General features: G+C 38.3%; 1 protein-coding gene across 2 annotated transcripts in view; it reads right to left on the bottom strand.

Moving 5' to 3' along the window:
- Nucleotides 1–1,705: 1,705 nt before the first annotated feature.
- LOC143890042 (RNA helicase family protein) overlaps nt 1,706–13,301 on the bottom strand; it is a 136,641-nt gene continuing 125,045 nt past the window's right edge. Inside the window, exons 14-16 of one of the 2 annotated variants that reach the window (XM_077394566.1) lie at nt 8,531–8,691; nt 2,536–2,711; nt 1,706–2,337 (exon numbers count right to left, since the gene is read on the bottom strand). In XM_077394566.1, coding sequence (XP_077250681.1) covers nt 2,181–2,337; nt 2,536–2,711; nt 8,531–8,691 — 494 coding nt within the window. In that variant the 3' untranslated portion in view covers nt 1,706–2,180. Of the gene's footprint in view, nt 2,338–2,535; nt 2,712–8,530; nt 8,692–9,881; nt 12,575–13,301 lie in introns of those variants that run through there. The other variant, XR_013255107.1, reaches the window with a different exon arrangement.

The following is a 13,301-nucleotide window of genomic DNA, read 5'->3' as shown; positions in this document are numbered from 1 at the left end:
ATCAGCTCCATAGGATCATCCTAACCCTTCAAACCGTAGAGGCAAAAAACTGACAGATTTGTGAAGGTTTATACACATCCACCTCCACAAATCGTAGGGTTGGGATGATCCTTTGGAGCTGAATTTTTGTGGACACCATATCTATGTGAGGGCCAATCAAATGAATGGTTTGGATGACCCAAACAATATGCCCTCCATTGTATTTTAAGCTGGTGTGTAGATAACTTACCTACACTTGTGAGTAGAAACCGTTTTCTCATATATATATATATATATATATATATATATATATATATATATATATATATATATATATATATGTGAGGAAAATGATTGTGAGCTTGCATATATGAGCTTGAGGGCCCAAACACATGTGGGCCCACATTGTTAGGATGATCCGAAGCATTCATTTGAAAGGCCCTTACATAGATAGGGTGTGTACAAAAAATCAGCTCCATAGGATCATCCTAACCCATCCAAAAGTGGAGGGCAAAATAGACAGACACCGTTTGCCACAAATCTGCCCATTTTTGCCCTCCGCTTTTGGAGGGGTTAGGATGATCCAATGGAGCTGATTTTTGGTACACACCCTATCTATGATGGGGCCTTGCAAATGAATGGTTTGGATCACCACAAAAAATGTAGGACCCATGTGTTTGGGCCCTCAAGCTCACAATCATTTTCCTCATATATATATATATATATATATATATATATATATATATATATATATATATATATAAGTCCTCATGTGGGACCCATTGTTGACATCTCATCTGAACCACCTATATGATGGCAGATGATCTGAACCATCCATCACTCCCACTAAAAGGCTTAGGAAACCTAAAAATTGCATTGCTCGTCTGGATTTTGTTCTAATCGTCTATTTGGTTATGTGCAATTTAATAAGCAATCAAATTGTACGCTGATACAAGACAAATTCTTGTGAATATTTAAGGCCATGTAGGCCTGTTAGAGGAATGGACAAGATCAGAAACTGTATGCATGGGTCCAGTCACAAGTGTAGGTCACCGCTATGACCCTGTTTGTTTTGGATTTTGAGAACCGATTGTGAGTCCAAAACTGATTACTGGACCCAAAATTAAATGTAAATTGGAGTCTAATAATCAGTTTTGGACTCGCAATCAGTTCTAAAAGTCCAAAACAAACTGGGCATAAGTAATCCACTGGATCCTTGTACAAGCCCAACACAAAATCAACCGGAATCAGAATAGGATGTTGATTTTGATTCCTGATTCCCACAAAATGCAAACCCAGGCTAAAAGGATGCCTTCTTTGTCAACCTTGATCTAGGCCGTAGGATCATCTGATCACAATGGGACCCGCAGCAAGGAACTCAAGTCATGATCAAGCAGTATTTTGATATTGGGGCCTATCATGTGCCCGACTGTGTTCGAAAGGTAGTGAATGAGGGTCAAGTCCAGTCTGAATAGCCGTATCAAATTTCAGTCCAAAATGACATGAAATTAACTTCGATAGTCCATGTCCAGCCAATAGTAACGTTTCAAAGTCCGAGTCTGACCCGACTAAAGGTTCAGCCCAAATAGATTTTGAGCCCATTTGGGATCCAGCCTGAAGAGCAGCTGAAAGATTATGAAGCTTTAAGATGGAAATAGAGGAATCAGATGTGGAAGCAAGTATAGAATATAAATCCCAGAGGGAAATAGACATCACAACACTAATAAATAGAAACCCAAACCTTTGGCCCAATTAACTTGATACTCGAGTCGGTCCAACAGACTACACAGCCAAGGTTCAAGGTGGACCAACTAAAATCTCAGGCCTCTATTTCACACCTGAATTTATCCCATTGGTCTGAGCTTGGCCCGAGACGGGCTGGGCCAGAATACCCATCAGGCCACATTGGTCCATGGACGATTTCATATCGCACATACATTTCTTTGTTTAATCAGTTCATACAAACACTTTGCGCCGGACTAATACTGGTCACAAATCCTCAGATCACGTTTTTCGCACCCGTAGTTATAGGATTACAGTTGTGAAATTTGCGACTTGCTTCCACTAAGCATATCACCGAGAGCCCATGGAATCATCATCCTGAGAATCAAAACCACAACCACATTCTGCGTTTCAGGATGAAATGCACTTCTCACTGATGAGGCTCCATCACAATTCGCTCGAATATTTCGTTGACTCAATTATTTCTTTGATTTCCGAGCAAGAAAGCGATCACGAGCTGCCTGTATTTTACTGTCATGATCATCGGGGACCTTAATGACACCACCATCGTTCTTCAAAAAATCTACCTCTACACCCTCGTTATCTCTTTGTTCTTCAGAAGCACCAGAGCCACCACTGGATACAATGAAACAGAACCAGTTTGCTAATTAAAATGAGATTCACAACTGAATAAAAATCAATGCTTAATATCTCCGTACACGTTTTGCTTCAAAAGACAATAACATCAAATTCACTGCAAATAAAATGGGGTGAAATTACATGATGTTGAAGATTTAATTCTAAAAGGTGAACCATTTCCAAATCACCAATTACCTGAGCTTGTTGATATCCGTCTTTTCTAGTTTCTTTAAGATGGGCATGACCCAAGACATCTCAACTGCACACACATTTCGCATGAATGCACGAGAGGTTGCAATCAATTCATGGTAGACGACATAGTTGGGCAAGCGTCCATCCTCATCTGTTTCAAGCACTGAGGAGGGATGCACCTGAAATTATGCATGAATTAACTGCAAATATAATAATATTGTTGCAAAAGTAGATACAATCATACAACTTATTTGTTTTGTATTTCTTCAGTTGAAATTCCAACCAAAGGTCCAGGTGCCTAAGCACATCCATAGTGGAAACAAGTAACAATAGAAAAGATGCAAGCGTTAGAAAAGAAGAGCACTTGGGCTCTTGTTGAGTTATCGAAATGTAAACATAAGGTTGGGTGTAAATGGGTTCCAAACCGTCAAGTATACGCCTAGTGTCTCAATAGACACGTTTTCTTTATAAATAGGGACGAAAAGAGCACTATGATCCTCGTAGCGTATGCGGATGAGATGGTTACAACAAGTGATGATACTAAAGCCATTTAACAATTGAAAGAATATCTCGGGGTCTTGGATATCAAAAGACCTTGGTCTTCTCAACTACTTCCTGGGAACCAAAGTGGATAGATCGAAGTGTGGGATATTCATATCTCCATGGAAGTATGTTCTCGACTTGTCAAAAGAAACAAGTAGGGTAGGAGCAAAGCCAACTGAGTATCCTATAAAACCAAATCACAAGCTTCATGATCAAGAAGGCGAGCTAATCACTGCCCCAATAATTTATCAGATACTTGATGGTAAAATCATCTACCTTATGATTACTCATCCAAATATTGCTTACACCGTGAGTTTGGTTATTTAATTTTTGCACTCTCGTTGCTAAAATCACCTTGAAGCAGTTGAAAGAATCTTGAGATATTGGATCTCTTGGAAAAGGTGTTTTAGATGACAACCATAGACACATGAGCAGAAGGATAAACAGGTGTATATTGGGCTGGCTCTCATACATTTTGATGGTCTTACCGATGGATATTTCTTGTTTGTTGGAGGTTATCTTGTTACATGAAAAAGTAAGAAACAAATATTGGTTGCTTAATGAGTGTTGAAGCTAAATATAGAGCCATATCACATGAGACACGTCATGTGGCTTCAAATACTTCTTAGAGAAGGCTTAGAGGTTTACACTCAAATGAAGTTGTATTGTCGCAACCAAGCAAACTCAATTGAAGTTGTATTGTCGCAACCAAGCAACAATTCATTTTACCTCTAATCATGTGTTTCATGAGAGAACCAAATACATGGAGTAGGGGTGCAACTCGGGTCGGGTTTGGTCGGGTTGAGGCCAACCCGATCCCAACCCGAGGAGCCATTTCCTCAACCCGAACCCGACTTGACCCAACCCGAGGGGGTTCAACCCGACCCGACCCGAGGAACCATTTTCTCAACCTGAACCCGACTCGATTTTCAAATCGGGTCGGGTTTTTACTTTCAGAAATGATATTTCACCCCTTAAACGGATAAAATCTCCCCCCTCCCCCCTTTTAACGGTTTCTGTGATAATGGTTCAGGATAAATTCACCCCCTTTAGGCTTTAATGTTTTTATTTGCCTTGAAAACTTAACGAATACGTAATGTTAAATGGGGGATTTTATCTGGGGGGGAAATATCATTCCTTTTTTGACTTTTAGCTTTTTAGGTAATACTAAAAGTAAAATAGAAAATCAAAATTTTTGAGAGGGAAGATCAAAAAGGAAAGATGGAAAATAAAATCTCAAAGTAGCGATTGCAACTTTCATTTTTAGTATATTTTATTATTTTAAAAATACAAGTCGGGTTTTGGGTCAGGTCGGGTTCCCGACACCCCAACCCGAACCCAACCCGAATTCAAATCGGGTTGAGTTTTTACAACCCGAACCCAATCCGAATTTAAGAAAACCCAACCCGACCTGGCAAAAATTCGGGTTCAACCCGACCCGAGTTGCACCCCTAACATAGAGGTTGATTTATCACTTTTTTAAAGAGAACAAAGCTGCCAAGATTATCACCGTTTATGTCAAATTGGAGAAACGACTTGTTGACATTCTCATCAATGCAGTTTCCCACAATCGACTTAAGGGCATTTTGGCCTTTTTATGTATTAACTCAAGTGAATAAAGGGAGTGATTCACAAATGGCAACACATCCCTATTTCATGACTTTCCTAGTCTTCTATGTTATTTCTTCCTTCTTCAAATTTCCATGAAATTCAACATGGATATTATTTCCCTGTCTCTCTCTCTCTCTCTCTCTATATATATATATATATATATATATATATATATATATATATATATATATCTATCTATTATAACGAGGGAAGGGTTTTTTACTATTCACAGCCACGTGTTGGCCTCCCCTTCCTCCCTCAAATATTTTATGAATTTCAAAAAATTCCCAAAATTCTTGAAAAAAAAAATGGAAAAAGAGAAAAAATCCACTTTAAAATCTTGAAAAAACTGTAAAAAAGTTTAAAAAAAACTAAAATTTTAGCAATATGGGGAATATCTCGCAAAAAAACTCAAGATCTCTGCCCATTTCACCAAAGAAATAGGCGGGCAAGATTTTTGCCTCTCCACGGTTTTTTCACCTGATGAAAATCTCTCTCTCTCTCTCTCTCTCTCTCTCTCTCTCTCTCTCTCTCGTACCCTAACCCATACCTCCTATTTCCTCGAATCCCGCCGTCTGGATCGCGCGGCATGGCTCAGTGTACGGAGCAGCAAGGCCCTCTGCTACCCAAACCCCTTTTCCATCCTCTCTCTCTCTCTCTCAAACCCTCTCGATTAGGAAGCTCTCTTCCTCTCTCTCCCTACCCTGCTGCAGTCCTCATCTCCTTCGTTGGCCGTGGCCATCCCAAAACGCATTTTTTCCTTGCTTATAAAAGCCCCATTCCTTTTCTTTTGTACACTCGCCCTTCCTCCTGCATTCTGGACACGCTGGCACCTTATTGCTGGTAAAGTAAGCTGGAGTTTGATTTTTTCCAGCATCACATTGCCCATATGCTTGACCTAAAAGAGAAAAATTTACTAGGGGGGAATTTGTTGATATTTCTTTGAATTTTATTGTTTGGTGAGTTTTTTGTTTTCTCTATTTATTGTTCGGTGATTATGTTAACTGATGCTATGGTGATTGCCATTGATATTTTTATCATTGGGATTAACCATGATGTTGTTCTTCGTTGATTTTACTGTGTCCCTTTGAAATGATGTTGATTTTCTCTGTTTTGTTGTCCACGCTGTCTTCCCATATTTCTAGGTCTTTTGATGTTAGTTGTTTATTCTCTAGCACTTTTTACAAACCAACTTTTTTTGATGCATGTCAGGGTGATGTAATCAGCATACTCTACGGTTTGCACCCCAATTGTTCAAGCTAATACCTCAGTGAAGGTTCCTTCAGAAAAGGGGTGAATGACTTGATTCTTAGTACAGTTTAATGAGATCACTAAATGCTGTGTTAATTTTTTTCCTTGAATGTTACTTAGTGTGGTGTTATTGTATCAAATGATCCTACTTTTATTTATCGTCTATAGGTGTGCTAAGAAAACCAAGGTGTGGAGTTTTCAAGACTAGGATGAATAGTTGGATATGGAATCTCCATGTATTGTGCAACTTTTGTTTGTGTTTGCTTCTGGGACTTATAATTTGTACAGTTGCATTTTCTATTCGCTCGGTTTTTGGGTTTAGATACTTTTTCCCCTGCTTGGTTGTACATAATTGGGGTTTTCTACTGTTGTTCCTCTGTTAAATATTTTTTTTTCCTGGCTTCAAGTTGTTTGATTTATGAGTTATTGGGAATGAAACCGAATGGACCTGTTCCTTCCTTTTATAAATAACCGGAACTAACCCTATGGCTTCAAGTTGTTTGATTTCTGTGTTATTTGGGAATGAACCTGGACCTGTTCCTTCCTTTTATGATTCAACATATGGCTATGTTGAGTCAGTTCAAAGGTTATCTCTTGTTTGGACTCCCATTGTCTTGATTGAAAAGTCTTTAAATTTCAGATTTCGGTGGGGACATAAACATGAATATTAAATCAATTTTTTTTAAAAAAAAAAAAACTTAAATTCACAAAGCTTTTGATAAAAAACAAATTTTCTTTCAATTTCTACTTTGGGCATATCTTTTTTTTTTTGCTTCCTTTGTAATTTTGTTTATTTGCATGTATGGATTCTTAATCATCTTACGTGTTGGGGTTCCATGCAAAAGCATTAAGGTTTGATGGCCATAATTAGATTCATGCTGCAATGGAGTTCTTGGATTGGAAGCTCTGCAAATATTTTATCTATTAGTTCTGAACTCTACGAATTAAGCTCTACAAAATGGAGGATGAGAAAAAGGAGCAAAAAAAGTAAGGCAAACGAGCTAAAGCAACAAAAGATGTAGTGGTTGGTGTTGAAGAAACATCTCATCTGCAACCGAATCACTATGTTGTTAATTAGGGTGATATGGGGTTTTGTTCAAAATTTCATGGATTATAACTACTCTTAGTAGTATTGTTTTTGTCATTGATAAAATGAAGAAGGAAATTGAGATATTTATTCAATTAATTTCAGTTGATATAGAATAGTCAGATTTATTACTTTATACCTCTTCAGATATTGTTGTCAACTATCATCTTTACCTCAATCAAATTTCAATTTCTTGCAGCTTTTTTTCCATCAAATATAACTTCCAGCCAGTGCATCGCACCGGTTGTACGACTAGTGTGTGTGTGTGTGTGTGTGTGTATTATATTTGGCATATTGATATAATATGTTCTTTGAATGTAATCTTCGGTTTGAATTATAATATATATTTGTCACTTTTCAAAAAAAACAAATGTTCTTTGAACATAAGACCTGAATCCGCTAAAATACAAGTGGCATTTGGGACCCCTTCAACTGATGGCTGAATATGGATAGGCCATGGAAGAATAGATATCATGGGGATGAGATGCAATTACTGACCATTGATCCTATTAAAAATAAAATAACACTGACCATTTATCATATGGCTATCTTTCAATGATAAATTTTTATTGTGAGCAATCCATTATACGGAATGGGGACCATCCACTGGTGGAATCTCACAAGCACAAACATGTGCTATGTGCTCACAATAGAGATCAGAGTCTTACAAGACCAGAGAACATTAGTAACTCATCACTCACACACACACACAAAACTTTTTCTTAAACAAATAAATCAACTTCAATTTTTTTTCTTGAATGGTATAAAACAACTTCAATATTCTCCACTAGAACTGAAACATGTGCTAAAGTTGATAAAATATGCTACTATTCATATTGAAAAAACTCAGAATTGCAACAAACGTGAAAATACAATTCGCACAAGCATCTACATTGCCTATAAATAAATTGAACTCCTGGATTTAGGCTACATCTGCTGCTCTGCAACCATAACTCGAACTTGGAATATAGTTAAATTGGAGAATATATTAATTTTAAACTTTAAGGTAAGTGAAATTATACCATTTCAAAAAAAAATGGTAAGTGACATTATATTCATCAAATGCTACTCCCAGACACCATGGTTTTGGGGTCATGGAAATATCAAATATGTGAGGAGTCAACCCTATTAAATATCAAGTTTTCATCCACAATGGGGTAATCATACACAAATTAATTCCAAAAGACCAAAATACCCTTCAATTAAGTTGCTTATTTCGACTAAGATTTAAGAGCAGATAACTACATATGTCAATTTTATGCCTGGCATGCAAAAGTTTAACCTCAAATGAATAATTTGTGTGTTTTAGCATGTAATATGATTTGTAGAATGATTGTAATGAGCTTTGAATATCTGTGCATGTATGATGTGCAGGGAAACTGTTGATTATATATCTAAATATGCATGAGGAATGTCATGGATTTGTGTGTCTGCATGAAGTAGCTAATGATGGTGCATGGTGAGAAGGTGGGAACGCTGAGAATGGGGATAGGGAGGAGTGTTTACCTGAACAAGCTGTGACTTGTGGCCTAAAGTCCGGTAGCCATTGTGATGGATCAACCGCTCGGCAAGCTGATTCCCATAGCCTATGCACAAAGCCTTCCTCAACTTTTTGTAGTCTTGTCCGCCCTCTTTTGACTTTCGATTGGATTCTACATCCAACGACCCTGTTTGCCACCGAGTAATGTTAAAAGAGAAGTGATAAAATTCACCAGAAAGCATGCTTTTAAATTTCGACCTAAATCCGAAATTTCAGACCGAAATTTCGGATTTCGGTGGGGACCGAAACCGAAATTTCCCGAAATCCCATTTTTCGCTACTTACCAAATTTCGACCGAAATTTCGTTTTTGGGACATTTTTTTTTTTTTAAAATTGTTACAAAATTTCAGAATTTCGGTCCGAAATTTCGAAATTAATTAAATACTCTTTTTAATTTCTTACCAAATTTCGACCAAAATTTCGGAATTTCGGTCGAAATTTCGGTTTTCCCAGGGAAACCGGTATTTTAAACCATGCCAGAAAGTATAAAATAAAAAACAAAAGTTCCCATCAATTTTCTTCTTCATGCTTGCTATTTGGGTTAGAAAACCAAGAAGAATCTTTTGGAGAATTAATTCTTCAGGGGTATCTTGGAGGCTGAGGGTCAAATGCATATATCTGGGACATTTCTTCACCCAAATACCTCTCCTTCATTACCGCAACCCCTACCCACCTCATCTCAGTTCGCAACCCCCTCTTTGCACCCTTCCTCATTGCCGCAACCCTACAAACTTGTTCGCACCCTTCTAAAACCTAATCCTAATTTATCCATCTACAAAAATCAGTTCCTAATCACAACCTATTCATGTTTTAATTTTTTTAGCCCTTTCTCATCTTAAATATGGTTCTGGGACAGTGTTTTGAGTGTCTCTTATGGTGATAGTGTATGTTTGGGGGTGACTGTGCCATTCTCATCCAGAAAATATATGTTAGCATGTCCTTATTGGTGATTTGATTACTGTTTGGTGGTGATCCGTTGGTAGTTTCATTGTGATATGATAGTAACCAGTTGTTGATGTTACTAATTGTCAATTCATGTTTATGTTGGTGGATCTCGGCGAAATTATTCTAGTTAATGTCGGTGTTTCTTGGAGATCTGATTTGTTATTGTGACTTGTCGATTGTGGTGGTTGGTAGTTATTGTCTTGTTGTAGTGTGGTTGTTGGAGATCTGCTGTTAACTTAATGGTGATTGATGATCACTGAGTGTGGGTGCTTCGTGGTGTTTTTGGTGTTGACTGGAGTGTTAATTATTGTTGGTGGATAGTTGGTGTTAATTATTATTGTTGAGTGTGCTTGGTGGTGGCATGGTTAGTACCTGTTGATGATTTGTTGGTGGTCGTTTGCTTGTTTTTGTTGACTATTAGTTATTTGGATTGTCGCCTATCATGCTTCGGAATATTCCTCATCGAGGCTGACGGTTGTTGAAGCCACTCTTCCCCCTTCATCTCATTCATCTAGTGCTAATTATACTCATGTGGAAGCTCCCCTTCAGATGAACTCCATAGGCTTGACGGGAAGAATTATCCTCCTTGGAAGAGGGTGGTGCGTACTTACCTTCTTCGTCGGGGCAAAGTTCGCTTTCTCGAGCGTTCACCACCAGCCACCACTGATTCCTCCTATGAGTGATGAGAGCATGAGGATGCTGTTATTAGATCCTTTTTGTGGAGTTGCTTGGAACCACAAGTGGTTGCAACTATGATGTATCTTGATTCCTCCAAGGAAGTCTGGGACTATGTTGCAACTCTGTACTCTGGCGCTGATAATAACGTCACACGACTGTGATCTCTTCTCTGACTGGTTGGTTTTTCAGCACGGAGACATGTCCATTTCTGATCATTACAGTTCTTATATTGCCATATGTCAACAGCTTGATCTACTTATCCCATTCACAGTGGATCCTGTTGTTCTTGCTAAGCGCTAGGAGGACTTATGTGTTGTTCGTTATCTGGATTCCTTGGGTCCCGATTATATTCAACATCGTTAGCAGATCGTTAGCTCTAGCACCCTTCCATCTCTTGCAGATACGTTTTCTAAAGTACAGCGTATGCGGGCTGTTCCACCCAGTGACCAACTGCTGATGGGTCTGCACTTGTTACTTAACAGGTGGTGATCGTGGCCGTATGTTTGGTCGATTTGGTCGTGGCCATGATAATGGTGGCCGTGGTCGTGGTTGTGATTCAGGTGGAGGTCGTGGTCGTGAGTCTCGATATTGTACCAATTGTCGTGTGGATGGCCACATTATTGACTATTGTTATGATCTACATCTGGAGCTTCGCCCCCTCCGTTCTACTACCACTTCCATAGCTGCATATGATGATGCCCACCCTCCATACCCCCTCCTTCGGCTTCAGTTGCATCGACATCCAGTGACTCCATGATTGTTAGTTGTGCTGATTAGGAGGAACTTATGCACATCCGTGAAAGGCAAGCAATCTATGGCCACCTTCGCTCAACCAGGTAGCTCGTTCTGTTTTCTTTCTGGTATCTCTAAATCATGGCTCATTGATTCAGAGCTGTGTTGCGCGGATTCTTCATCTCACTATGCCGTATCACGTGTCGAGACGTTTCGACACGGATACGGGCACGGATACGCGTTGGATTCGTCTGGATTTGTGTCGAGACGTTTCCGTCCAGTCAACACCGTTTAAAATACGAATCCGACACGGCAAGCGGCGTTATTTAATGCGAATCCCACCCTTCCATACGTCTCACGATATTTTCCAAGATAAACATTAAAAAAGATTCGTCAGAGAGGCTTGCAAGACACGCATGCAGCTTTAGTTGACAGTTTGACACGAATCCCGTGATTTCCTACCTTTCTAGATATTTTTTTCCAAGATATACATAAAAAAGCAATCCATAGATGGTCTTTGCTACAATTTATAAAAGATAAAAAAGGCAGATATTTCTGTAAAAGATTTCATGAAAAAGGATTACTGAGGGTCAAACTTTGTTGTTTTGAAAAAAAAGATAGATAGAATTTCCATTTTCAGGGAGCCTTTCACGATAAAATGAGCACCAGGGGGACTCGACTCATCCATCTGCCTTCATGGTTCGATAGAGTGCAAGCAGTTGTTTTGAGAAAGATCAGTTTAGAAGAGAGGTTTTTGAGAGAGATCAGTTTCTGGTTTGGCTCATGTAGAACCGAGTGGTTCAATGCAATTTCTGTCCTTCCGTGGAAGGGCTGCCGTCTACTGCATCATTCCGAAGGAGAAGAAGAAAAGGAAAAAGAGAAAAGACTTAATTTCCAAGTATGTATTTTCTCACCTTCTTCCTCTCTCTCTTTGAAAAGTTTCATCTTTTTTAACGGCATTCTGAATGTTTCTATCCTAACAGTTTTATGCAAAAAACTGGGGATTTCTCTCTGCCTCTACACTTTGAGAAGATTCTGAGTTTTTCTCTCTAGAAATTCATGGGCATTCTGAGAAGATTCTGAAAATTAGTGAGTATTTTTCTCTAAAAATTCATGAGCATTTTTCTTTGAAAAATTATGGGTATTTTTCTCTGAAAAATACTAGGTATGTTAAAGTTGAGAATTGTTTTGATAGGAAAGCTTGGATTGAACCAAAAGTCAAGATAGTTTGTTCGTCAAAATCCTCTTTACTTCTGTTTCAGGTATTTCTCATTTTACTTGGATTGTAAGAAAGCTTGGATTAATGTCTATCTTTATTCTTTAGATTGCAAGAATTTTTTTTGACAAATCCCTGTTTGGCTTGCAAAAAAAAAAAAAAAAAACTATTTAACTAAGCCAATGTTTTCAGTTTTCACTAAGGCCTATTTTAGATTGGCTCTTTAGATTGCAAGAAATTTCTTTCACAAGTCCATGTTTGGCTTGCAAAAAAAAAACTATTTCACTAAGCCAATGTTTTCACCGAGGGCCTGTTTTAGATTGGAAGAAAAATATTTATGAAGGAAATCTTTTATTAATGGCATTTGTTATAGTTTTTTTCATGAACTGCCTGTGTACCGAAAAAAAAAACTTATCCATCCAGCACCAACCTTTTAGTCCTGCAAAATTGATTATAAAATAAAAAATAAGTATTAGAATTTAGAAGGAACAACAAATTGGGACTAATTAAAAAACAAGTACATATTCACAAAATATTCTTTTTTCACAGGTAAAATGTCTACTAGTAACAATACGGACAAAGAGGTTAACGAGAATGTAGATGTCCCACTGTGGAATCATGTAGAGAAGTTGCGCCGGTGTGAAGGTGGGGGAGGGAATTGGCAGATCAAATGTAAGTTTTGTAATGAAGAATTCAGAGGCTCATATTCAAGAGTGAAATCCCACTTGCTGCATATTAGTGGGAAAGGAGTTAGAAAATGTCCTGCATTAGATCACACGATGTTAAATACCTTAAAGAAAGAAAGTGATGAAGCGGATAGAAGGAAGCAAATGGCAAATGCGGCAGCTAAGGCAGCTTCAGTACCACTGCCAAAAATGACCGTTGACGACTCTATTAGAAAAAGGAAACTTTTAGAGAGTCCGATTGCTCAGTCATTTAACATGGCTTCCACGGATGAGATGGATACAATGATAGCTCGCATGCTTTATTCTTCGGGGCTATCATTTAATCTTGTCCGATCTCCTTATTTTAGAGCAGTGATAAAATATGCTTGTGATAGTAATTTAAAGGGTTACACACCACCATCTTACAACAAGCTTAGGACAACCCTACTTGCAAGGGAAAAGGGGAATCTTGACAATATTTTAAATACTGTCAGAGCGGCA

The sequence above is a fragment of the Tasmannia lanceolata genome, unplaced genomic scaffold, assembly GCF_043159265.1.
Source record: "Tasmannia lanceolata isolate RefF3 unplaced genomic scaffold, GAP_Taslan_0.1 ptg000013l, whole genome shotgun sequence".
NCBI classification, from domain to species: domain Eukaryota; kingdom Viridiplantae; phylum Streptophyta; class Magnoliopsida; order Canellales; family Winteraceae; genus Tasmannia; species Tasmannia lanceolata.
Note: the sequence above shows the minus strand (reverse complement) of the source record. Positions and strands in the feature narration are given on the sequence as shown.